Source organism: Notolepis coatsorum (assembly GCF_963971535.1).
Source record: "Notolepis coatsorum genome assembly, chromosome: 15".
Taxonomy (NCBI): domain Eukaryota; kingdom Metazoa; phylum Chordata; class Actinopteri; order Aulopiformes; family Paralepididae; genus Notolepis; species Notolepis coatsorum.
In genome coordinates this window covers 78887981-78912863 of record NC_140179.1, presented here as the reverse complement: position 1 = coordinate 78912863, position 24883 = coordinate 78887981, and the positions used below count along the sequence as shown (strand labels likewise).

Sequence of the window (24883 nt, the reverse complement as noted above, 5' to 3'; positions counted from 1 at the left end):
CAATCAATCAATCAATGGTGCAAATGAAAACTTGGCCCACGATGGAATGAGTTTGATCTATCCCTTTCAAAAAGAAAATGTACTTTTACTTTTTAGTACATACTAAGTTAAAGTACATTTAAAAGTAGGACTTTTTTTACTTTTACTCAAGTGTGTTTTTAGCCAGATACTTTGACTTTTACTTGAGTCAGATTTTGAGACGGTACCCATACTTTCACTTAAGTATAATTTCTGGGTACTTTTTACACCCCTGCGTGATCAGTTGTTACCTGCGATGACGTATAACACAGCAATAATATTCTCATTTCTGTTGGCTGCGTTTCAGAATCACATGACAGCTGATTTCTCAAGAAGCCTAGTATAGTAGTCACCACTTAACATACTACTCCGCCTCTTTCGGTCTGCCTTTAGTTTTAATTACAGTCAATGGTCTGCCCCGGATTTGACTGGTTTTAGTTATTTGAAGAGTAGACTGTCTGTCGGGATGCGGGACAGTAGCGCAGCGCAGTTCTCACCCCACAGAAGGGGATTTGGACATGTAGCCTAGTGTGTTGCGCACCGCGCAAAAAGTCGCTCCGAAATGGACCTAAAATCAGAACTCCTCAAGTCCATATGGTTCGCCTTCACGTCGCTGGATGTCGAGCAGTGCGGGAAAGTGTCCAAATCCCAACTGAAGGTAAATAAAATAAATCAATGTTTTCAAACGTTAAGGAAATAGAAGTAGGCTATACTTTGCAAGTCGTTTTCTATCGGTCTGTCGAGAATCCACTTGAATAGCACACAACCGTAGCAAATCAAATGACTATATTTGTTGTTGTTTTATTTATTTTTTAAACTAACTTTGTCAGACTGTTAATACATTTGGCTACCCGGGGGTTCTTAGCTACAGTGACATTCACATACACACACACGCATGCACGCACGCACGCACACACAAATACAACATTACACACGCCCAACTCTTTTAAAGGCTTACAGCATAGCCTACTCTGGTTGAAAGAAGTCAGGCATGTTGATTTGAATAGGAGGGTCAAAGTCCAAGCTAAAGCTTTTTTTGTTTTGTTTGTACTGTATATACACCAGTATCTGAATATATGACATGTCACAAGTATTACAGTGATGTAAGGTAGACAATCAACAAGATACCTTCTTTACCCTCTCTCCTCCAAACTTGGTGTTATTTTCTTCTGGCGAGTTCAAACATGTCTTCAGTGGTGAGAGGAATCCAAGGAAATAGCAGACTGATGTCCTAACAAGATCTGTGTGTGTGTGTGTGTGTGTGTGTGTGTGTGTGTGTGTGTGCGTGTGCGCATACACCGGTACACACCTGTGTAACTATTGAGGTGTATATTTAATGATTAGTTATTAAATTATAAGTTGCATAAGTCATTTTAGGTTAAGAGTTCATATGTTTGTGTATTGAGAATAGTCTGTCTTTCCCTTTCACTGTCCTGGGAAGAGTGGAGAGGTCAGGCCGCCACAGAAACCGACACAACGGTGTCAAAAAGCCTGTTTGAAAAGACAGCTGGCCTGATTGACACCTTTGTGTCGGTTCCTCTGGCAACCTGACCTCTCCACTTGTAACTTATCATTTAATAATAACTAATCATTATTAAATATACCTCACTATGTATTTGTATGTGTGCGTGCCGTGCCGTGCAGCATGCATTATGATGAATTGAAAATGGGGGACCCTGATGTAAACAAGACGAAAGTCTTTCTCTGGTCTGCATCCCCTTAACAATTGTATGTATTGAGCTGTACTGTACTGTACCCATTCTGCAATCTGTTAATAAACTTTTCAATCAATCAATCAATTCAATCAATCAATCATCCATGCGTGTGTTTGTGCAACTAGAACACTCAGGTGTGTGTAATAGAAAAACTGATGAACCGTATAGTGGTGGTTCATATGATGTTCAGTTTGATGGTGTCTGTATCCTCATGATGTGTGTGACTGAGGCAGGTCCTATCTCATAATTGAGTTTATTAGGATCCCCATTAGCTGTTGCATGACAACAACTAGTCTCCCTGGGGTGCACACAAAACATAAAGCATTACATTCGACAAGACTTTTACAGAACAGTAAATGAAAAACTGATTTCCGAAGTCTATTTTCCTTTAAGCATTGACTTTCATATTATCCATCATATACCACTTATTTTCTGATTTTCATTTCATTGGAAAGAAAATAATGATAATGATAATAAAATAAGAATAAAGTACTTATATCTGCATTTACAGATGCCAGCCTTCAATTATCTTAAGGTACAACTACCTGAAATTAAAATAAAAGAGAATAATGAATCGCACTGATGAGGGCTCACTCACGTGTGTGTGTGTGTGTGTGTGTGTGTGTGTGTGTCAGGTCCTATCTCATAACCTGTACACGGTGCTGAACATCCCTCACGACCCTGTGGCCCTGGAGCAGCACTTCCAGGACGATGACGCCGGGCCGGTCTCTAACCACGGCTACATGCCCTACCTCAACAAGTACATACTGGATAAGGTGGGCTACTACAGTTTAGGGCCGGTCTCTAACCACGGCTACATGCCCTACCTCAACAAGTACATACTGGATAAGGTGGGCTACTAACTACAGTTTAGGGCCGGTCTCTAACCACGGCTACATGCCTCAACAAGTACATACTGGATAAGGTGGGCTACTACAGTTTAGGGCTGAGCCTAAGCGTTCGAACATTCAGACCTTCGTTTGTTAAGTTGGCATTCGAATTCTAAATCAACATTCGAATTTTAAATTTTTAATAAAAATAAAAAGTTTTATTTATTTATATATATTTTGTATGTGTCTATTCATTCTGTTTAAACCAATGGGGTTTTTCTTCACAGTTGCAGATAAAGATTAGGCTACACTAATATTATTAAAAACTGATGAGTTATATTCATTAAAGAAAGTTGATTTAATAATAAAGAAAATACTAATTTAATCAGATTAATCACTTTATTCAAATTGAGGATTTAGTTTGAGGATATTTATTAAAAAGAAGAAAGAAAAAAAAACGTTATTAATAATGAATATTTGTTTTAATTAAAAACAAAGGTTCGAACGTCCGTTTGAAAAACCCTGACTAAGTTCGAATCCCAAAAACAGGCTTCGGGGACAGCCTTACTACAGTTTAGGGCTGTCACCGTGTAGTTGATTAATTTGGTCTCGCACCTGGCTTGTATATGGTATTCCAGATACTAGCTCATATCCAAAGTCCATAAGGTATTAGTTACAGGGTTCGTTCGCACAAGGTCCTTGAAGTGAGTGCTTGATTTAAAATAAAATAAAAGTCAAGGCCTGGAATTCCTTGAAAACAGCCAATTTTTTAACGAGGTGCTTAAAAAAGTCCTTGAAATTCAAATCAACCATTCGCATTGAATGTTTTGTTCATCCATGATCAAATTGTTCTGAATCAAGAAATCGAATTATTTTGTTCTGTTTTAATAAAATCTGACGAGTCGCTGTCTCGCGCGCTCCAACTGCTTTTCCTCATTTGTTCGTGTGTGATGCTCTAGCTGGCAAGCAGGCCAAGAAGATGTTTAAAAAAAAACAGCATTTAAAAGTAGGGATGTCCAATATTATCGGCCGACCGATATTATCGGCCGATATCGGCAGTAAAATGTGATATCGGAAAATATCGGTATCGGTTTAAAAAAAATAAAAAACAATAACAATATTTGTTATATATATATCCAGTGAAATTATTAGTTACCTGAAATTATTCAGTTTTTTGGACGGGGAAACCCTGCATATATCGGTATCGGTTGATATCGGTTGATATCGGTATCGGAAATTAAGAGTTGGACAATATCGGAATATCGGTATCGGTAAAAAAGCCAATATCGAGCATCCCTATTTAAAAGTGAATTGTATCCTTTGAGTGACATCCTTGAAAATTATCCAAATAGTGCTTGGAAAAGTACTTAAAAGTCCTTGAATTTCATTTTGCAATGTCTGTGAGAACCCTGTAGATAGAATCAATTGTTAAATTATATTATGTACACTTTCATATCCTATATTTGTTTGAAATACCTAAAACAAGGTATTGGTATTGGATGATTTACCAGTACTAACATCTGATACCAAGAGTGTGTAACAATGTGATTTTTGGCAGATATAAAAACGTGTTAGATCTTTCTAATGGGACAAGATTATATATTTTTTTTCAGTGTGACCAAAAACATTGAGTCTAAACTGTTGTGTATTTCAGCCAATACTTGGATACTAACGGTGTTGTAGTGCTATTTTTGGAAGTGGGGGAGCGCACCTACCTTCTGACTGTGATTATAGAGTGTAGGCAGTGCTTTGTTTTATCATTTGAAAATACAAATTATAAAATGAAAATCCACTCCCCTCTACATCCCTTAAGTTGTACTTGCACAATGTGGAGGCGTCGTATCCGGTTACGTCTCTAGCCCCGCAGACTTCTTCCGGTCCTATCACAATACATTGAGTTTAGAAACTTTTCCCAGTCAATTAAACAACTTTATTGTCACTTTTTTCTAAGGTTTTTTGGCTGTATTTCATGTAAAGAAGTTTACTGTTAGAGTTAGCCATGAAATGAGACAGATAACTCAATTAGTATCGACGTGGCATCTGTTAGACCCACGTTTGATATTCTGGAAAGAAAAAAGTTATGATAAAGTTGTGTTGTATTTGACGGGAACAAGTTGCTAAACTCAATGTATTGTGAAGGGACCGGAAGAAGTCTACATGGCTAAAGACGTAACCGGATATGACGCCCCCACATTGTGCAAGTGGAGAATACTACATCTTGGACTCAACATCTTTATTGGCAGAGAAAAAGTATCATGTTTGCGTTCCTTTTCACATTGGCGGCGTCCAGGTCAAGGAGGGGACGTTTGACAAGGAGAAGTTTGACGACCTTTGCTGGACAATGACCATGAAGAAGAACTACAGAGGCCTACCAGATGGGGCGCTGTCCTCCGAGAGAGACTGCTTCAAACTCTTTTGTCTGTTCAAGCTGCTGTCGGAGGACCGCTACCCACTGGCCATGATACCTGAAGAGGTTAGATATGCTCTTTATAATTGTGATGGATTGCTGTCTATGTATAGGTTTGTTTTTAGTTTATTCCTGTGAGATATGGATTTATTTGGGATTTGTGTGCTGTCAATCACTGGACTCTCTGTGGGTTAATTGCCAGCTGGCATGGCAGGTGTGTGGGCTTGATTGGCACCTGATTGGAGTCAGGTGTGCAGTGTCTTTAAGTAGGCTTGTGTTTCCTGTGCTTGTTCATTACACCTTTGTCCTCAGTTGTAGAGGAGTGCTTCTTGAGACCTCTGAGAACAGTTTCTAGGTTTATCTCGCTCTATAGTGCTCTTGTTTCCCCCCCCTCTCTTTTCAACTGTTGTTTTGGGGTTTCCCCCATTCCTCTGATCCTTGTGTTAAGTGTGTTCCTGTGTTTTCCCCGCCCTATCTCATCGCTCTGCGATCCTAGTAGTTACTCCTCTGGGAAAGAATCCCATTTTTTGGGAGAGAGACGCAGCCCCCCCCCCCCCCCCCCATAAGCATGATGCAATGTCTGTAAGAAGGATGATGATTTCTTCCTTCCTGTTTTCCTCCCTGATTAGACCTTGAATGGCTTCCTGTCAACACAGATGGTAAACTTTATGTTAGGGATGTGCACAACTCCAGATTCTAGTAGTTGGTTATTTTGTAGTTACTGCCTACGACTGAATAATCGATTATTCTGTGTCGACTTTTACCAGTTTACTTTGTATTATCTGGCATGAACAGTGTTTATTTTAATTGTTCAGATTGAGTACAGTGCACTTTGTGTAGTTTATAGGCATAGAATAGAATATTTGACACTGCAAATCGCTCAACATTTAGACAGGACAGGTCACGAATTAGAATAATAACACAAATCAAATCAAGTTGCCTAGGATAAGAGTAGAGTAAAATAGAATAAAAATGGAATAAAATATACAGTAAATAAATACAGTAAAAATATACTGAGCATGGGGGAAGGGGGGGGTACAGGTAGTAAAAACAACACAAGCAGTGTAAACAAATTGGTCAATATAATTAACTATCTAACTAACTGAAATATATATTCACAGTGTCACATAAGGTGCAGTATGCATCAGGTAGTGTTATTGTCCTCCTTGGGTTCCTATTAGTCCTAGGTCAATGTCTGGCAGCAGTCGCTGCCCCCTGTTGTGGAGCCTGCCACTATGGATCTGCCGCTCTGTGCTCAGTGATGCAGTGAGGCACAGTGATGCATTGTATAGTCTGATGGCTGTTGGAATGAAGGACTTCCTGTGCCGTTCAGTGCTGCATTTGGGTAGTGTGAGCCTAGCACTGAACATGCTCCTCCTGTCAGCCAAGTCTGTGTATAGTGGGTGGGAGGGGTTTTCCCTGATGGCCTGGAGCTTAGCAAGGCTCCCCCTCTCCGCCACCCTCGCTAGAGAGTCCAGCTCCACCCCAACCACGCTACTGGCCTTCCTGACCAGCTTATCCAGCCTGGTTGTGTCCCCTGCTCTCAGTCCGCTGCCCCAGCAGGTCACAGCGTACAAGAAGGCGCCCGCCACCACCGACTCATAGAACATTCTCAACATCCTTGTACAGACATTGAAGGATCTCAGCCTTGAGCCTTCTGAGGAAGTAGAGTTGGCTCTGGCCCTGTTTGTACAGTGCCTCTGCGTGTTTTGCCCCGTTCAGTTTGTTGTCGATGTGCACACCGAGATATTTGTACACCTCAACCATGTCCACATCAACTCCCCTGATGGAAACGGGGGTCACAGGTGCACTCCTCCTCCTCCCCAGCTCCACAACCAGTTCCTTGGTCTTCGCCACATTTAGCTGCAGGTGGTTTTTATCACACCATGTGATGAAGTCCACTACCAGTTCCCGGTATTCCCTCTCGTCACCGTCCTTTATACATCCCACTATCGCAGAGTCATCAGAAAACTTCTGAAGGTGGCAGGACTCTGACCGATAGTGGAAGTCGTTGGTGTAGACAGTGAAGAGGAAGGGAGAGAGGACTGTCCCCTGCGGGACCCCGGTGTTGCTGACCAGTCTGTCTGACACACAGCTCCGTAGGCACACATACTGTGGTCTGCCCGTCAGATAGTCCACAACCCAGGACACCAGGGGGGCCTCTACCTGCATCGCCTCCAACTTCTCACCCAGTAGCCCAGGCCTTATGGTATCAAAAGCACTGGAGAAGTCAAAGAACATGACTCTCACAGTGCTCCCCGGCTTGTAGGTGAGTGTAGGCTCGGTTCAGCAGGTAGATGACAGCACTGTCAGGACGTGGCGAGAAGGTTCCGGGGGATGGCGAACTTCTGGCGAAAGCCCAACATTGTGAAATTTCTCCCTATGCTTCATAACAAATTTCCTGTCCGAAAGTGCATTCGAGCTGCTTCCGCGTGTGGAAACGAATGAGGAAGGGTGAGGCGTGACCACTTCCAGCGTAATATAGAGTCACGCATGGGAGTGGCGTGGTCATGTGCAAGTGGGTGCATTTGATTTTGTTTCCCAGAGTACAGTAGGTACTGGAGATATTGTAATATCTCAGTAGGCAGAGCGAGACGCGATTGGCCAGTATGGTATATAACTGCGTTTTCCAACCTCCTACTTAACCCTTTCACTGCCACGCGACAGCCGGTTAACCCTTTCACTGTGACAATACAGAAGGTTAGCCCTTTACTATCACACAACCGACGGCGATGCTCCATCATTTAGTGTGATAGTAAAGGGCTAACCTTCTGTCGTGTGGCAGTGAAAGGGTTAAAAAGTATAGACTGGAAAGTTGGAGTCCCTACTCGGAAACTCAGGGTACGGGGAAATCTACCCCGACTTCACGGAGAATCCGTTGTCTGACGTCAAACGACAATGGCGCCATCCATGGAGAAGCACATCATAGATGTATTTACAGTATTATCAGGCTAGTCAATGCAATGTTTAGATATGTTTCCAAGTATAAAGTAAATTAAAATGTATAATGGCGGCTGTTATGTGTACTTTTTTCTCCTATTTGCTGCACATCCCGCTGTTTAACTGCCTTGCCACTTGCCACAACGTTTTGTCATGATCAGCTATGTTTTTTTGTTTACGTGCACCTGGAAAGCTTGGAGGTAGACATTTTTTCAACTGGGAAATCCCCAGTTGTCTGGAACGCAGAATTACATCCAGGGGTCTAAAAAGTACCCAGAAATTATACTTAAGTGAATGTATGGGTACCGTCTCAAAATCTTACTCAAGTAAAAGTCAGAGTATCTGGCTTAAAACACACTTGAGTAAAAGTCAAAAAGTTTCTATTTTTAAATGTACTTAAGTACTAAAAAGTTTAAGTAAAGTAACTTTTTTTCTGACTATATTCTTCTCATAGCAGGTGTTTAATCAAAGATCCCCGCTTTCTAGTCTTGCACAAGGACCAATCAATGGGTATGACCGGGTTCATTTTCCATTGATGGGGATTTGATTGGCGGTTTTTAAAGTGCGGCCGCAGGATTAATAACGTTAACGTTAGCTCGGCCAGAGAAACAAATATACTAATTAAAATAGTTGGACCTGCGAGATTTGTACTTTGTAGGTCTGCATATAGTGGCTATTTACAAACAATTTTGTATTTCGTATTTGCCACTTCCACTCCGGGGATAGCTTTAGTCTATGCGCACATAATAAAGATTCTGATCCATCCGTTTGGCTGTCACAATGAATCAATCATTTATTTCCAATAAGCAAAACAAACAAAACTCGTATATCTAATACATGTGTGCGTTGCATGCGGTGCGTGCGGTACAAAAACGGTTTGCTTTCCCGGTCCACGTCTCCCACGCAAGCCACCACCCCTTATCAAGGTAAACCACACAGGTGAATAGCTCAGGTAGGTCTCTTTAAAGGGAAAGTGCACATAGTTTCAAATCATAAGAATAGTTACAATAAGATAATCAGTGTAAATAATATCATGACTTATCAATCAAATTATCAGTTTTCGTTTTCATATTTCGTAATCCATAAAGCATTTTCATAATTCAAATAATTGCATGATACAAACTCAAAGATTAAATAACTCAAGAATGGCTCCTACACTGCATTTTAAATGTAAGGAGTAAAACGTTTTTTTTCTTTTTCTGAAATGTAATTGAGTAAAAGTACAAGTATACAAACCTAATAATACTTGAGTAAAGTACAAATCCCCAAAAACAGTACTTAAGTATTGTAACAAAGTATAATTACTCGAGTACTTTACAACCCTGATTACAGCATTATAACTTTGGGTGCATTCAGATGGAATACCTCCTGAAGAAGATCTCCACGGCGACGGGCCAGGAGTGGGACGGGAAGCTCCTGGAGGACCTGCTGTCCCAGGATGCCTCGGTGCGGGAGGACGGCGTGTCCGTGTGGAGCTTCCTGGAGCACATGGGGGCGGGCCGGCTCCTGAGGATCACCTGCGCTGAAGGCTTCAGCCTGGGCTTGGACGAGGTGTTCCTGGAGATGTATCACAATGTCCTGAAGAGGGTGAGTGGGCCCCTAGAGGTGTTAGTGTGAAGATCCTGAGCACTTTCTATGGTTATTTTAATGAAAGCCTCTTAACCTTTTCTTTTATCTGCTGGTTCAGTGGCCTGGTTCAGTGGCCTATCTATTAAAGATAAGAACAGCCTACATAATATTGTGAAAGTGTGCTCCAAAATAATTGGAGTGAAACAGAGAGACCTATGTTCTCTCTGTACGGAGCAGGTTGTCCGCGCTCTGTCTCAGCGGTTTTCACTGTTGTCTTCTGGCCGCCGTTATGACGTTCCGTTGAGTAGGACCAACCGTTACGCCAAATCTTTTGTCACCTCGGCTATCAGACTTTTAAACACAGACGGTAGTTACTTTAAAGTAGCCTTTTACACCTAGTTGTCTGTTTTTACTTTAACTTTTACTCGACTGTGTACACTGTATAGCATGGAATGTTTTTGTTGCTGTGTTGTCGTTGTGATGTTTTTGTTACTCGTGCAAAGCTACAATATGAATTGCCCCACGTGGGATCAATAAAGTTGTCTGAATCTGAATCTAACATGGTCTCCAAGTAGGGTGTACACGGCTGGGAGATATGGAAGAAATCAATATCTTGATATAATCACAAGGACTTTTTGTCAATATTGATCATATATATATATATATACAGTATATCACGATGTATATCTCACGTATGTGAAATCACAGTTTGTGTAATCCAGTTGAATCCTAATCTCGTTGAACTGCGTGATAATGTAAGTAGGACATAAAACCAAAGCTGCAATTTTTAAATGACTGTCCCTCAACTGTTTCAGATCAAAATGTATGAGACATTTGAGTTAACTTAATATGTGCTTGTTATGTTCAATTTAGACAACAGAGTTGTGTATCACGATATCCTGATTTCATCACAATATGATCCCATTGAAAGACATACATTATCATATTGAATTATCGATCGCCAATATATACACACATACTCATGCTGGGGAGTCTGCAGGTCTTTGCCTTTCATACTGTAAAAAGCATACCATCGTTCACGCAGAATCATATTTTGTATTGACAGCAGTACGCTAGTAGGCACACGCTAGGTACTGTTTGCACGGACAGGTATGTAGTGTTGTATGTAGACATGCCTATGTAGATGTAGATGGTAAATGGACTGCATTTATGACTCTTTTTATCCAAAGTGCTTTACAGCTTATGCCTCACATTCACACATTCAACGAATCAGATTATGTTTGTTAGATATTTTTGATGACGTCTATATAACCAGTTAACCAGTTTTCTGCTCTGTATTGACTTGCTTTCCATCTTGAAATCTTCATTTCACAATTGTTTTATATGAAAAATAGACATTTATTGTTAGAGATTATTACTTTTCTACAGGTGAATATAAATCTTTGAGTTTGATTGATTGAAAATTGTATTAACAGATTGCAGAATGGGTACAATACAATACAGTACAGGTCAATACACACAATTGTTAAAGGAAAACTCCAAAATGTTGGGAAATTAGCTTATTTGCCATCTACCCTGGAGTTAGACAAGAAGATACATACCTTTTTTCTTCTCTGTGCATGCAGTAGGAGTAGGAAGACACACACCGTTAGCCTAGCTTAGCGTCAGTCACTGGAAGTAGGTTCCTCCATTAGCCTAGTTCCCAACGTCTTCCTACTCCTACTGCATGCACAGAGAAGAAAACGGTATGTATCTTCTTGTCTAACTCCAGGGTAGATGGCAAATAAGCTAATTTCCCAAAATGTTGGAGTTTTCCTTAAGGGGATGCAGACCAGAGAAAGTCTTTCGTCTTGTTTACATCAGGGTCCCCCATTTTCAATTCATCATAAAGGTCCTCTGTTATTCTCTACACTCAGGGTTACATGTGGAAAAAGGGTCATCTGCGTCGGAACTGGACCGAGCGCTGGTTCGTGCTGAAGCCCTGCATCATGGCTTACTACATCGGGGAGGACCTCAAGGACAAGAGGGGAGATATCCTGCTGGATAAGAGCTGTGTTATAGAGGTTAGTGAGACATCCTGCTGGATAAGAGCTGTGTTATAGAGGTTAGACATCCTGCTGGATAAGAGCTGTGTTATAGAGGTTAGTGAGACATCCTGCTGGATAAGAGCTGTGTTATAGAGGTTAGTGAGACATCTTGCTGGATAAGAGCTGTGTTATAGAGGTTAGTGAGACATCCTGCTGGATAAGAGCTGTGTTATAGAGGTTAGTGAGACATCCTGCTGGATAAGAGCTGTGTTATAGAGGTTAGTGAGACATCCTGCTGGATAAGAGCTGTGTTATAGAGGTTAGTGAGACATCCTGCTGGATAAGAGCTGTGTTATAGAGGTTAGACACCCTGCTGGATAAGAGCTGTGTTATAGAGGTTAGTGAGACATCCTGCTGGATAAGAGCCGTGTTATAGAGGTTAGACATCCTGCTGGATAAGAGCTGTGTTATAGAGGTTAGACATCCTGCTGGATAAGAGCTGTGTTATAGAGGTTAGTGAGACATCCTGCTGGATAAGAGCTGTGTTATAGAGGTTAGTGAGACATCCTGCAGGATAAGAGCTGTGTTATAGAGGTTAGACATCCTGCTGGATAAGAGCTGTGTTATAGAGGTTAGACATCCTGCTGGATAAGAGCTGTGTTATAGAGGTTAGTGAGACATCCTGCTGGATAAGAGCTGTGTTATAGAGATTAGTGAGACATCCTGCTGGATAAGAGCTGTGTTATAGAGATTAGTGAGACATCCTGCTGGATAAGAGCTGTGTTATAGAGATTAGTGAGACATCCTGCTGGATAAGAGCTGTGTTATAGAGGTTAGTGAGACATCCTGCTGGATAAGAGCTGTGTTATAGAGGTTAGTGAGACATCCTGCTGGATAAGAGCTGTGTTATAGAGGTTAGTGAGACATCCTGCTGGATAAGAGCTGTGTTATAGAGGTTAGTGAGACATCCTGCAGGATAAGAGCTGTGTTATAGAGGTTAGACATCCTGCTGGATAAGAGCTGTGTTATAGAGGTTAGTGAGACATCCTGCTGGATAAGAGCTGTGTTATAGAGGTTAGTGAGACATCCTGCAGGATAAGAGCTGTGTTATAGAGGTTAGTGAGACATCCTGCTGGATAAGAGCTGTGTTATAGAGGTTAGACATCCTGCTGGATAAGAGCTGTGTTATAGAGGTTAGTGAGACACCCTGCTGGATAAGAGCTGTGTTATAGAGGTTAGTGAGACATCCTGCTGGATAAGAGCTGTGTTATAGAGGTTAGTGAGACATCCTGCTGGATAAGAGCTGTGTTATAGAGGTTAGTGAGACATCCTGCAGGATAAGAGCTGTGTTATAGAGGTTAGTGAGACATCCTGCTGGATAAGAGCTGTGTTATAGAGGTTAGACATCCTGCTGGATAAGAGCTGTGTTATAGAGGTTAGACATCCTGCTGGATAAGAGCTGTGTTATAGAGGTTAGTGAGACACCCTGCTGGATAAGAGCTGTGTTATAGAGGTTAGACATCCTGCAGGATAAGAGCTGTGTTATAGAGGTTAGTGAGACATCCTGCTGGATAAGAGCTGTGTTATAGAGGTTAGTGAGACATCCTGCAGGATAAGAGCTGTGTTATAGAGGTTAGTGAGACATCCTGCTGGATAAGAGCTGTGTTATAGAGGTTAGACATCCTGCTGGATAAGAGCTGTGTTATAGAGGTTAGTGAGACATCCTGCAGGATAAGAGCTGTGTTATAGAGGTTAGACATCCTGCTGGATAAGAGCTGTGTTATAGAGGTTAGTGAGACATCCTGCTGGATAAGAGCTGTGTTATAGAGGTTAGACATCCTGCTGGATAAGAGCTGTGTTATAGAGGTTAGTGAGACATCCTGCTGGATAAGAGCTGTGTTATAGAGATTAGTGAGACATCCTGCTGGATAAGAGCTGTGTTATAGAGATTAGTGAGACATCCTGCTGGATAAGAGCTGTGTTATAGAGGTTAGTGAGACATCCTGCTGGATAAGAGCTGTGTTATAGAGGTTAGTGAGACATCCTGCTGGATAAGAGCTGTGTTATAGAGGTTAGTGAGACATCCTGCTGGATAAGAGCTGTGTTATAGAAGTTAGACATCCTGCTGGATAAGAGCTGTGTTATAGAGGTTAGACATCCTGCTGGATAAGAGCTGTGTTATAGAGGTTAGTGAGACATCCTGCTGGATAAGAGCTGTGTTATAGAGGTTAGACATCCTGCTGGATAAGAGCTGTGTTATAGAGGTTAGTGAGACATCCTGCTGGATAAGAGCTGTGTTATAGAGGTTAGTGAGACATCCTGCTGGATAAGAGCTGTGTTATAGAGGTTAGTGAGACACCCTGCTGGATAAGAGCTGTGTTATCGAGGTTAGTGAGACATCCTGCTGGATAAGAGCTGTGTTATAGAGGTTAGTGAGACACCCTGCTGGATAAGAGCTGTGTTATAGAGGTTAGTGAGACATCCTGCTGGATAAGAGCTGTGCTATAGAGGTTAGACATCCTGCAGGATAAGAGCTGTGTTATAGAGGTTAGACATCCTGCTGGATAAGAGCTGTGTTATAGAGGTGAGACATCCTGCTGGATAAGAGCTGTGTTATAGAGGTTAGTGAGACATCCTGCTGGATAAGAGCTGTGTTATAGAGGTTAGTGAGACACCCTGCTGGATAAGAGCTGTGTTATAGAGGTTAGTGAGACATCCTGCTGGATAAGAGCTGTGTTATAGAGGTTAGACATCCTGCTGGATAAGAGCTGTGTTGTAGAGGTTAGACATCCTGCTGGATAAGAGCTGTGTTATAGAGGTTAGTGAGACATCCTGCTGGATAAGAGCTGTGTTATAGAGGTTAGACATCCTGCTGGATAAGAGCTGTGTTATAGAGGTTAGACATCCTGCTGGATAAGAGCTGTGTTATAGAGGTTAGACATCCTGCTGGATAAGAGCTGTGTTATAGAGGTTAGTGAGACATCCTGCTGGATAAGAGCTGTGTTATAGAGGTTAGACATCCTGCTGGATAAGAGCTGTGTTATAGAGGTTAGTGAGACATCCTGCTGGATAAGAGCTGTGTTATAGAGGTTAGACATCCTGCTGGATAAGAGCTGTGTTATAGAGGTTAGTGAGACATCCTGCTGGATAAGAGCTGTGTTATAGAGGTTAGACATCCTGCTGGATAAGAGCTGTGTTATAGAGGTTAGACATCCTGCTGGATAAGAGCTGTGTTATAGAGGTTAGTGAGACATCCTGCTGGATAAGAGCTGTGTTATAGAGGTTAGTGAGACATCCTGCTGGATAAGAGCTGTGTTATAGAGGTTAGACATCCTGCTGGATAAGAGCTGTGTTATAGAGGTTAGACATCCTGCTGGATAAGAGCTGTGTTATAGAGGTTAGACATCCTGCTGGATAAGAGCTGTGTTATAGAGGTTAGTGAGACATCCTGCTGGATAAGAGCTGTGTTATAGAGGTTAGTGAGACATCCTGCTGGATAAGAGCTGTGTTATAGAGGTTAGTGAGACATCCTGCTGGATAAGAGCTGTGTTATAGAGGTTAGACATCCTGCTGGATAAGAGCTGTGTTATAGAGGTTAGTGAGACATCCTGCTGGATAAGAGCTGTGTTATAGAGGTTAGACATCCTGCTGGATAAGAGCTGTGTTATAGAGGTTAGTGAGACATCCTGCTGGATAAGAGCTGTGTTATAGAGGTTAGTGAGACATCCTGCTGGATAAGAGCTGTGTTATAGAGGTTAGACATCCTGCAGGATAAGAGCTGTGTTATAGAGGTTAGACATCCTGCTGGATAAGAGCTGTGTTATAGAGGTTAGACATCCTGCTGGATAAGAGCTGTGTTATAGAGGTTAGACATCCTGCTGGATAAGAGCTGTGTTATAGAGGTTAGACATCCTGCTGGATAAGAGCTGTGTTATAGAGGTTAGTGAGACATCCTGCTGGATAAGAGCTGTGTTATAGAGGTTAGTGAGACATCCTGCTGGATAAGAGCTGTGTTATAGAGGTTAGACATCCTGCTGGATAAGAGCTGTGTTATAGAGGTTAGACATCCTGCTGGATAAGAGCTGTGTTATAGAGGTTAGTGAGACATCCTGCAGGATAAGAGCTGTGTTATAGAGGTTAGTGAGACACCCTGCTGGATAAGAGCTGTGTTATAGAGGTTAGACATCCTGCTGGATAAGAGCTGTGTTATAGAGGTTAGTGAGACATCCTGCTGGATAAGAGCTGTGTTATAGAGGTTAGTGAGACATCCTGCTGGATAAGAGCTGTGTTATAGAGGTTAGTGAGACATCCTGCTGGATAAGAGCTGTGTTATAGAGGTTAGACATCCTGCTGGATAAGAGCTGTGTTATAGAGGTTAGACATCCTGCTGGATAAGAGCTGTGTTATAGAGGTTAGTGAGACATCCTGCTGGATAAGAGCTGTGTTATAGAGGTTAGTGAGACATCCTGCTGGATAAGAGCTGTGTTATAGAGGTTAGACATCCTGCTGGATAAGAGCTGTGTTATAGAGGTTAGTGAGACATCCTGCTGGATAAGAGCTGTGTTATAGAGGTTAGTGAGACATCCTGCTGGATAAGAGCTGTGTTATAGAGGTTAGTGAGACATCCTGCTGGATAAGAGCTGTGTTATAGAGGTTAGACATCCTGCTGGATAAGAGCTGTGTTATAGAGGTTAGTGAGACATCCTGCTGGATAAGAGCTGTGTTATAGAGGTTAGTGAGACATCCTGCTGGATAAGAGCTGTGTTATAGAGGTTAGTGAGATATCCTGCTGGATAAGAGCTGTGTTATAGAGGTTAGTGAGACATCCTGCAGGATAAGAGCTGTGTTATAGAGGTTAGTGAGACATCCTGCTGGATAAGAGCTGTGTTATAGAGGTTAGTGAGATATCCTGCTGGATAAGAGCTGTGTTATAGAGGTTAGACATCCTGCTGGATAAGAGCTGTGTTATAGAGGTTAGTGAGACATCCTGCAGGATAAGAGCTGTGTTATAGAGGTTAGACATCCTGCTGGATAAGAGCTGTGTTATAGAGGTTAGACATCCTGCTGGATAAGAGCTGTGTTATAGAGGTTAGACATCCTGCTGGATAAGAGCTGTGTTATAGAGGTTAGACATCCTGCTGGATAAGAGCTGTGTTATAGAGGTTAGACATCCTGCTGGATAAGAGCTGTGTTATAGAGGTTAGTGAGACATCCTGCTGGATAAGAGCTGTGTTATAGAGGTTAGACATCCTGCTGGATAAGAGCTGTGTTATAGAGGTTAGACATCCTGCTGGATAAGAGCTGTGTTATAGAGGTTAGTGAGACATCCTGCTGGATAAGAGCTGTGTTATAGAGGTTAGACATCCTGCTGGATAAGAGCTGTGTTATAGAGGTTAGACATCCTGCTGGATAAGAGCTGTGTTATAGAGGTTAGTGAGACATCCTGCTGGATAAGAGCTGTGTTATAGAGGTTAGTGAGACATCCTGCTGGATAAGAGCTGTGTTATAGAGGTTAGACATCCTGCTGGATAAGAGCTGTGTTATAGAGGTTAGTGAGACATCCTGCTGGATAAGAGCTGTGTTATAGAGGTTAGTGAGACACCCTGCTGGATAAGAGCTGTGTTATAGAGGTTAGACATCCTGCTGGATAAGAGCTGTGTTATAGAGGTTAGACATCCTGCTGGATAAGAGCTGTGTTATAGAGGTTAGACACCCTGCTGGATAAGAGCTGTGTTATAGAGGTTAGTGAGACATCCTGCTGGATAAGAGCTGTGTTATAGAGGTTAGTGAGACATCCTGCTGGATAAGAGCTGTGTTATAGAGGTTAGTGAGACATCCTGCTGGATAAGAGCTGTGTTATTGAGGTTAGACATCCTGCAGGATAAGAGCTGTGTTATAGAGGTTAGACATCCTGCTGGATAAGAGCTGTGTTATAGAGGTTAGACATCCTGCTGGATAAGAGCTGTGTTATAGAGGTTAGACATCCTGCTGGATAAGAGCTGTGTTATAGAGGTTAGACATCCTGCTGGATAAGAGCTGTGTTATAGAGGTTAGACATCCTGCTGGATAAGAGCTGTGTTATAGAGGTTAGACATCCTGCTGGATAAGAGCTGTGTTATAGAGGTTAGACATCCTGCTGGATAAGAGCTGTGTTATAGAGGTTAGACATCCTGCTGGATAAGAGCTGTGTTATAGAGGTTAGTGAGACATCCTGCTGGATAAGAGCTGTGTTATAGAGGTTAGACATCCTGCTGGATAAGAGCTGTGTTATAGAGGTTAGTGAGACATCCTGCTGGATAAGAGCTGTGTTATAGAGGTTAGACATCCTGCTGGATAAGAGCTGTGTTATAGAGGTTAGACATCCTGCTGGATAAGAGCTGTGTTATAGAGGTTAGTGAGACATCCTGCTGGATAAGAGCTGTGTTATAGAGGTTAGACATCCTGCTGGATAAGAGCTGTGTTATAGAGGTTAGACATCCTTGTAGTCAGCGGCACGGTGGTGTAGTGGTTAACACTGTCGCCTCACAGCAAGAAGGTCCAGGGTTCGAATCCCGCTTGGGGACCAGGTTTCCATGGTGCCAGTTACCCAGGTGGGGTATCTCCCAGGCCTTTCTGTGTGGAGTTTGCATGTTCTCCCCGTGCTCGCAAGGGTTTCCCCCCCCGATAAGATAAACCCAATGGAAAAACATGCACAACAACAAGATCGCTAACGCTGTGGCGTCCTTGACGAAGACGGACAGGAGCACTTGGATTGGTCCCCTGGCGCGGCTCACGTTGTGCCTGTCTGCTCCCGGCTGCCCTTGGGGGGGAAGGACGACGGGATGGGTTAATCGCAGATACGAATTGCATGCATGCATCGCATGTGTGCCAATTGATGACCTCGGAGCAGGTCCTAAATTATTATATATTATAGTACCCTGTAGTACCCTGTAGTACCCTGTAGTAGCATGTAGTATCATGTAGTACCCTGTAGTACCATGTAGTACCCTGTAGTAGCCTGTAGTACCATGTAGTGCCCTGTAGTACCATGTAGTACCCTGTAGTACCATGTAGTACCCTGTAGTACCCTGTAGTACCATGTAGTGCCATGTAGTACCATGTAGTACCATGTAATATCCTGTAGTACCCTGTAGTACCATGTAGTACCCTGTAGTACCATGTAGTACCCTGTAGTAGCATGTAGTAGCATGTAGTACCATGTAGTACCCTGTATTGCCATGTAGTACCCTGTAGTGCCATGTAGTACCCTGTAGTACCATGTAGTACCATGTAGTACCATGTACATTTACATTTACATTTAGTCATTTAGCTGACGCTTTTATCCAAAGCGACTTACAAGTTCTGTACGACAAGCCATCAGGAAGGGCACAACTCTATCAGCTGAGTAACAATGTTCATCAAAGTGTTGAGTGCTACAGTGTAGGTTAGTTTATTAGGACAAGTGCATGACAGTATGGTTAGTTAGGGTTAGATTTTTTTTTTTTTCTTTTTTAATTCAGATAATGGTTGAAGAAGTGCGTCTTTAGTCGACGGCGAAAGATTGGACGTGTTTCGGCTGTCCTAACTGGGGTGGGTAGTTCATTCCACCATTGTGGGGCAAGGACTGAGAATAGGCGACTTCTCTTTGATGACCCTCCCGGAGCTTGGATATGAGTAGGTCTGAGGCGGCCAGAAGATGCAGAGCGTAGGGGTCTTGAGGGTGTGTAGTTAGAGACCATTGACCGGAGGTAGGCGGGAGCAGTTCCCTTTGCCGCATGGTATGCTAGGTCGAGGGCCTTGAAGCGGATTCGTGCAGCAATGGGGAGCCAGTGCAGGTCCCTAAGAAGTGGGGTGACATGGGCCGACTTCGGTAGGTTTGAGATCAGGCGGGCCGCTGCGTTCTGAATGAGTTGAAGAGGCTTAGTGGCAGTGGCCGCGAGGCCAGCGAGCAGTGCGTTGCAGTAGTCGAGGCGGGAGATGACTGTTGATTGGACGAGGAGTTGGGTGGCTTCTTTTGTCAGGAAGGGGCGGATCCTTCTGACGTTGCTCAGGAGGAATCGGCAGGTTCTGGTTGTCGCTGCGATGTGAGCAGAGAAGTTCAACTGGTCGTCGAGGACAACACCAAGGTTCTTGGCAGTTGGGGACGCGGTCACAGCTGCATTCTCGATGGTTGGTCGTCATCCAGGCGGAGATGTCGGACAGACAGGCCGAGATCCGCTCAGAGACGTGGATATCTGAGGGAGGGAAGGAGAGGAAGAGTTGAGTATCGTCGGCATAACAGTGGTAGGAGAAGCCATGAGACGTGATAATGTTACCCAGTGATTTAGTGTAGAGGGAGAAGAGAAGGGGTCCTAAAACCGAGCCCTGTTCTAGAAGTCTGTATCTTCATTATATTCCTACCAATGACTCCATCAAAAACAATTGGCGTAGATATACTTATATAACTCAGTTTCAGAAGCACAATCCATCAGTGCCAAAAAAGGAAAAGGATGAATATACCAAATGTTACACTGACTACAAACACTCACCTTAACGCTCACTTTAGACACTTTAACACTACATTATATTTATCTATTTATTAAAGAGATTTGCACTACATTCATACCTCATTTGCATTTGCACCTTGCCTTAAAGTTTTTGTACCTCATTGTCTGCATTTGTACCTCATTGTCTGCATTTTTACTCACTGTACTTAGATTGTACTTAGGTTGTACTTTAGCTTGTATTGTATATTGTATAGTGTTATTCCTCTTTTACTGTATGAAGCACGTTCCCAGGGGCTCATACAGAACCAAGCATTTCACTGTAGAGTACATGTACGTTATATGTGACAAATAAAAACAAACTTGAACTTGAAACTTGAACTATTTATTTTAGCAGTGTGCACCCGTGGCTGAGGCTAATACATCAGATGGCAGTGATAATCATTTGATTCTCATTCTTGTCTATGTGATTTATGAATACAGCCATTTCTTCTGTCCCTCCTAGGCTGTTCCAGACAAGGAGGGGAAGCGTTGTCTCTTTTGTGTGAAAACCCAGAGTAAGACCTATGAGGTGAGCGCCTCTGACCAGAGGCAGAAGATGGAGTGGATCCAAGGTGTGTTTGTGTATGAGAGTAACAGGCACACACCAGAGTCATGTATTGACTGCAATCATTTATCACATGAAAGATGCTCATATTTGTTGGTTTTGGCGACATCTATTGGTGATAAGTGATAATGTGTTGCGTTTTTGCGCCATATTGACTTGCTTTCCATCTTGAAAATTCATGAGAACTACTGACCCTCTATTAAACCCTCTAAAGCCAACAGTACATAGGCAAAGGTTCGCCTGGACATAGTGTTATATTTTTGCTGATATTATACTGAGCTTTATTATTTGAGTCAGTATCAAGTGTTATACCTTTTATGATTCAGAGGAACCTACACTTTATTTCTGGTGCAGTGTAAAGTCACACATTACCTGTGTGTGGGCATACAATATTTGACATAGAAATAAAAAAGTTTGTACATTTAGCAGCCATGGCCATATCCATAGATTTACAGTGAGTGGCTTGAGGACTGTGGGTCTGTTGGGGAGAAAGGCCCAGCAGATGGCTTGATGATTATGTTCAATCTCCTCTTTTTAGTAGCCAGGCAGTATAGTGGGAGAGACTGTGCCAAAAGGAAGTCCACAAAAGCATTGAACCACTATTAATACTTTAATCTGACAGTATGTATGTGTAATATACAGTATGATCTGTGGATTCAAATAATTTAATTAAGCATTACATCACGCACAGGAGTGTGTTATACTCATTAGATCACGCCTAGGGGTGGTTGTTAGGCCCGACGCGCAGCGGAGGGTCGTTAGACCCCCCTAGGCGTGATCTAATGAGTATAACACACACCTTCAAGTGATGTAATGCATTTATACAATGGCCCAATTCACCCAACCTTATTCCTATACAATAAACACACAGAAATTGAAGCATAATGGAGATTTATTCACAAAACCATCCACAGAGAAAGTAGATCCAATAGTAGATCCACTAGTTAGACACCCAGATTCGGCTCAAACAAGGGACTAAACACGTTTCGCAATTATGCCACATCATCAATGTGGAACGCCCTACCCACAGCTGTAAAGGAATGTGAATCACTACCCATTTTCAAAACCACTCTCAAAGAGCACCTACAGGAGACTGTAATTCGAAACTGGTAAATGTCCAAACCCAACCCCCTCCAATGTACCCTCTTCTTGGGACCAAGTAAGGTTTTGTCGATAATCCAATGTACAGTTACCCCCCCCCAACCTCCTCCAATGTAGTTTCTTCGTCAAATGTATATACTCTCTTTTTTAGACTATTTTTTTTTATCACAAACAGTACTGTATTTGTAAATCTGATATGTCATAAATGTATAGATGTAGCAGTACTGCCTATCTGTATGTCATCTATGTCATATGTTATGATTAATTGAAAATTGGGGACCCTGATGTAAACAAGACGAAAGTCTTTCTCTGGTCTGCATCCCCTTAACAATTGTGTGTATTGAGCCGTACTGTATTGTACCCATTCTGCAATCTGTTAATAAAATGTTCAATCAATCAATCAATCAAATCCAATGGTCTGACAACAAAAAAAAGATAGACGGCCATTTTTTTTAATACATTTTTTGTCTGCGGTTTTTCTTTTGTTTCACAATGGGTCATGACAAACCAATTACATAATCCAACATATGTGTAACAAACTAACATATTCCAGTTGACTGTATCTTTTTTGGAGGATTCGTTCAAAGGCTATTCATACAGTACTTCCATTTGTCTATCTATGGCGGAGTCATTCAGACAGAAGAAAAAAGTTATTCGGTTGTGGGAGGGATCTGGGGTCACGTGGAGTGTGTTATACGAAATAACAACGTCTAACTTGACTGTTTCAGCCAATCAGAATCAAGAAATTTGCATTCCATTGTATAAAAGGTAGTTGCTCCTATGTGTCCAGCCCTTCAGACAGCCCTCAGTCTCCAGAGTGATGGCAAGCCCTCCCTGCATCATCAACTCAAACTGAAAAGGCGGGTCCAGCGCGAGCACAGCCAACGCGAGCGTAGCCTGAGTAGCCGGAGCAGTGGCAGCAGCCAATCGGATGACCTGAATGTCCAAGAAATGGAAAAAGAAAAGGAACGACAAGACCAGGAGATAGAGACCATCATTCAGGTGAGAAAGGGGAGGAGAGATGATTGTAGTTCAGTTAACCGATTAAGTGCAATTCTTTACGAGAATATTGATATTGAAATGCCCATCCCTAATGCCTGCATGCATATGTCTGTGCACGTGTGTATACCAATAATAATAATAACTTTATTTGTATAGCACCTTTCATACAGGGGATTGCAGTTCAAAGTGCTTTACATCAGTAAGAAATAAGACATAAAACAAGCAGCAAGAGAAAAGCATAAAGTGGGATAAAATAATGCAGATATATTAATCAAATCATATCAGAACCTCACGTTCCAATAGGCTTCTTGAATTTCTGTAATCTGTTACAAAATGTGATAAAGGTTATATTATGCACCCAGCGGATAGTGGGTTGTAGAGTTAAAAGTAAAAAATAAGTAAAATAATAGCAAGGGTAAAATGAGCAGACATAAAAATCACAGTTTTTCACATTAGGATATAACATCCCAACAGGATGTCAGAATAAGATGTCCTCAATAGCATATTGACCCTCTGTTCATATTTGAATCCCATGAATGTGTGATTTGATCTGCGGATTGAGTGTTTCAGACGATTTTACATTACTTATAACTATAAGTTATAATGTTAAAAGTAGAGACATAGGTCACCCTATGTAATTCCCTTTTTCTCCATCAGAGAGATCATTTAACATGCTTTTTATGCGCCAAGAACGCTGAACCAAGTTGCTTGTTACAGGTCCTTGGTACCGGATTTTCATATAGGGAGAATTCTCAGATACCGATATGCTGTTTTAGCTTGTAATCGTCCCAAGATCCATACCGGTGACGGTATCGGTGCATCCCTAAGGATTCGCAATTATGCCACATCAATGTGGAACGCCCTACCCAAAGCTGTAAAGGAATGTGAATCACTACCCACGTTCAAAAACACTCTCAAAGAACACTTACGGGAGACTGCAATTCGAAACTGGCCCCTACAAATGTCTTAACCCAGTTGTACAGTAAATGACCAAGTATGGCTTTGTCAGTATTCCAATGTACAGTGTACAGTGTCCCCACCCCAACCCCCCCCCCCCCCCCCCCCTCCAATGTACAGCCCCCACCCACCAACCCCACCCCACCCACCCAACCTCCTCCAATGTACAGTTTCTACGTCAAATGTATATACTCTTTTTCTGGACACTTTTTGTATCACAAACAGTACTGTATTTGCAAATCTGATATGTCATAAATGTATAGATGTAGCAGTACTGTCCATCTGTATGTCATGTATGTCATATATGTTATGATGAATTGAAAATGGGGGACCCTGATGTAAACAAGACGAAAGTCTTTCTCTGGTCTGCATCCCCTTAACAATTGTATGTATTGAGCTGTACTGTACTGTACCCATTCTGCAATCTGTTAATAAACTTTTCAATCAATCAATCAATCAATCAATCAATGCAGGGGTGTAAAAAGTACCCAGAAATTATACTTAAGTGAAAGTATGGGTACCGTCTCAAGGATTCTTAATAGGACTAGTTGTTAAAGATCCCTAAATATTCAGCACAACAATTGAATGAAGTTTGTAGATATCTCTTGGGTGGGGTGGAATTTGGCAATGATCACGTGGTGCCACCAGTATGACAAAATCGTACTCAAGTAAAAGTCAGAGTATCTGGCTAAAAACACACTTGAGTAAAAGTAAAAAAAGTTTCTACTTTGAAATGTACTTGTGAAATGTAAAGTAAAAGTAAAAACTTTTTCTGACCGTCTATTCTTCTGATAGCAGGTGTTTAATCAAAGATCCCCGCTTTCTAGTCTTGCACAAGGACCAATCAGCATGGGTATGGGCGGGTTAATTTTCCATTAATGGGGATTTGATTGGCTGTTTTTAAATAAAGTGCGACCGCAGGATTAATAACGTTAAAGTTAGTTCGGCCAGAGAAACAAATATACTAATTAAAATAGTTGGACCTGCGAGATTTGTACTTTGTACTTAGTAGGTCTGCATTTTAAATGTAAGGAGTAAAAAGTATGTTTTTTTTTCTCTGAAATGTAATTGAGTAAAAGTACAAGTATACAAACCTAATAATACTTGAGTAAAGTACAAAGTACAATTACTCAAGTACTTTACACCCCTGATTATATGTGCCATGTAACATTTATAGTGTATGTATATTATGTACAGGTGCAGCTCAATAAATTAGAATACCGTGGAAAGGTTTTTTTTATTTCAGTAATTCAATTCAAAAAGCGAAACTCATAGATTATAGATTCA

General features: G+C 41.9%; 1 protein-coding gene across 2 annotated transcripts in view; it reads left to right on the top strand.

Moving 5' to 3' along the window:
* Nucleotides 1–377: 377 nt before the first annotated feature.
* The window catches only part of def6c (DEF6 guanine nucleotide exchange factor c), a 32117-nt gene continuing 7611 nt past the window's right edge, over nt 378–24883 (top strand). The window contains exons 1-7 of one of the 2 annotated variants that reach the window (XM_084330320.1): nt 378–676; nt 2369–2584; nt 4854–5036; nt 9267–9497; nt 11357–11503; nt 20435–20543; nt 22428–22639. In XM_084330320.1, the coding sequence (XP_084186446.1) occupies nt 581–676; nt 2369–2584; nt 4854–5036; nt 9267–9497; nt 11357–11503; nt 20435–20543; nt 22428–22639 (1194 nt within the window). In that variant the 5' untranslated portion in view covers nt 378–580. The remainder of the gene's footprint in view (nt 677–2368; nt 2585–4853; nt 5037–9266; nt 9498–11356; nt 11504–20434; nt 20544–22427; nt 22640–24883) is intronic. The other variant, XM_084330321.1, reaches the window with a different exon arrangement.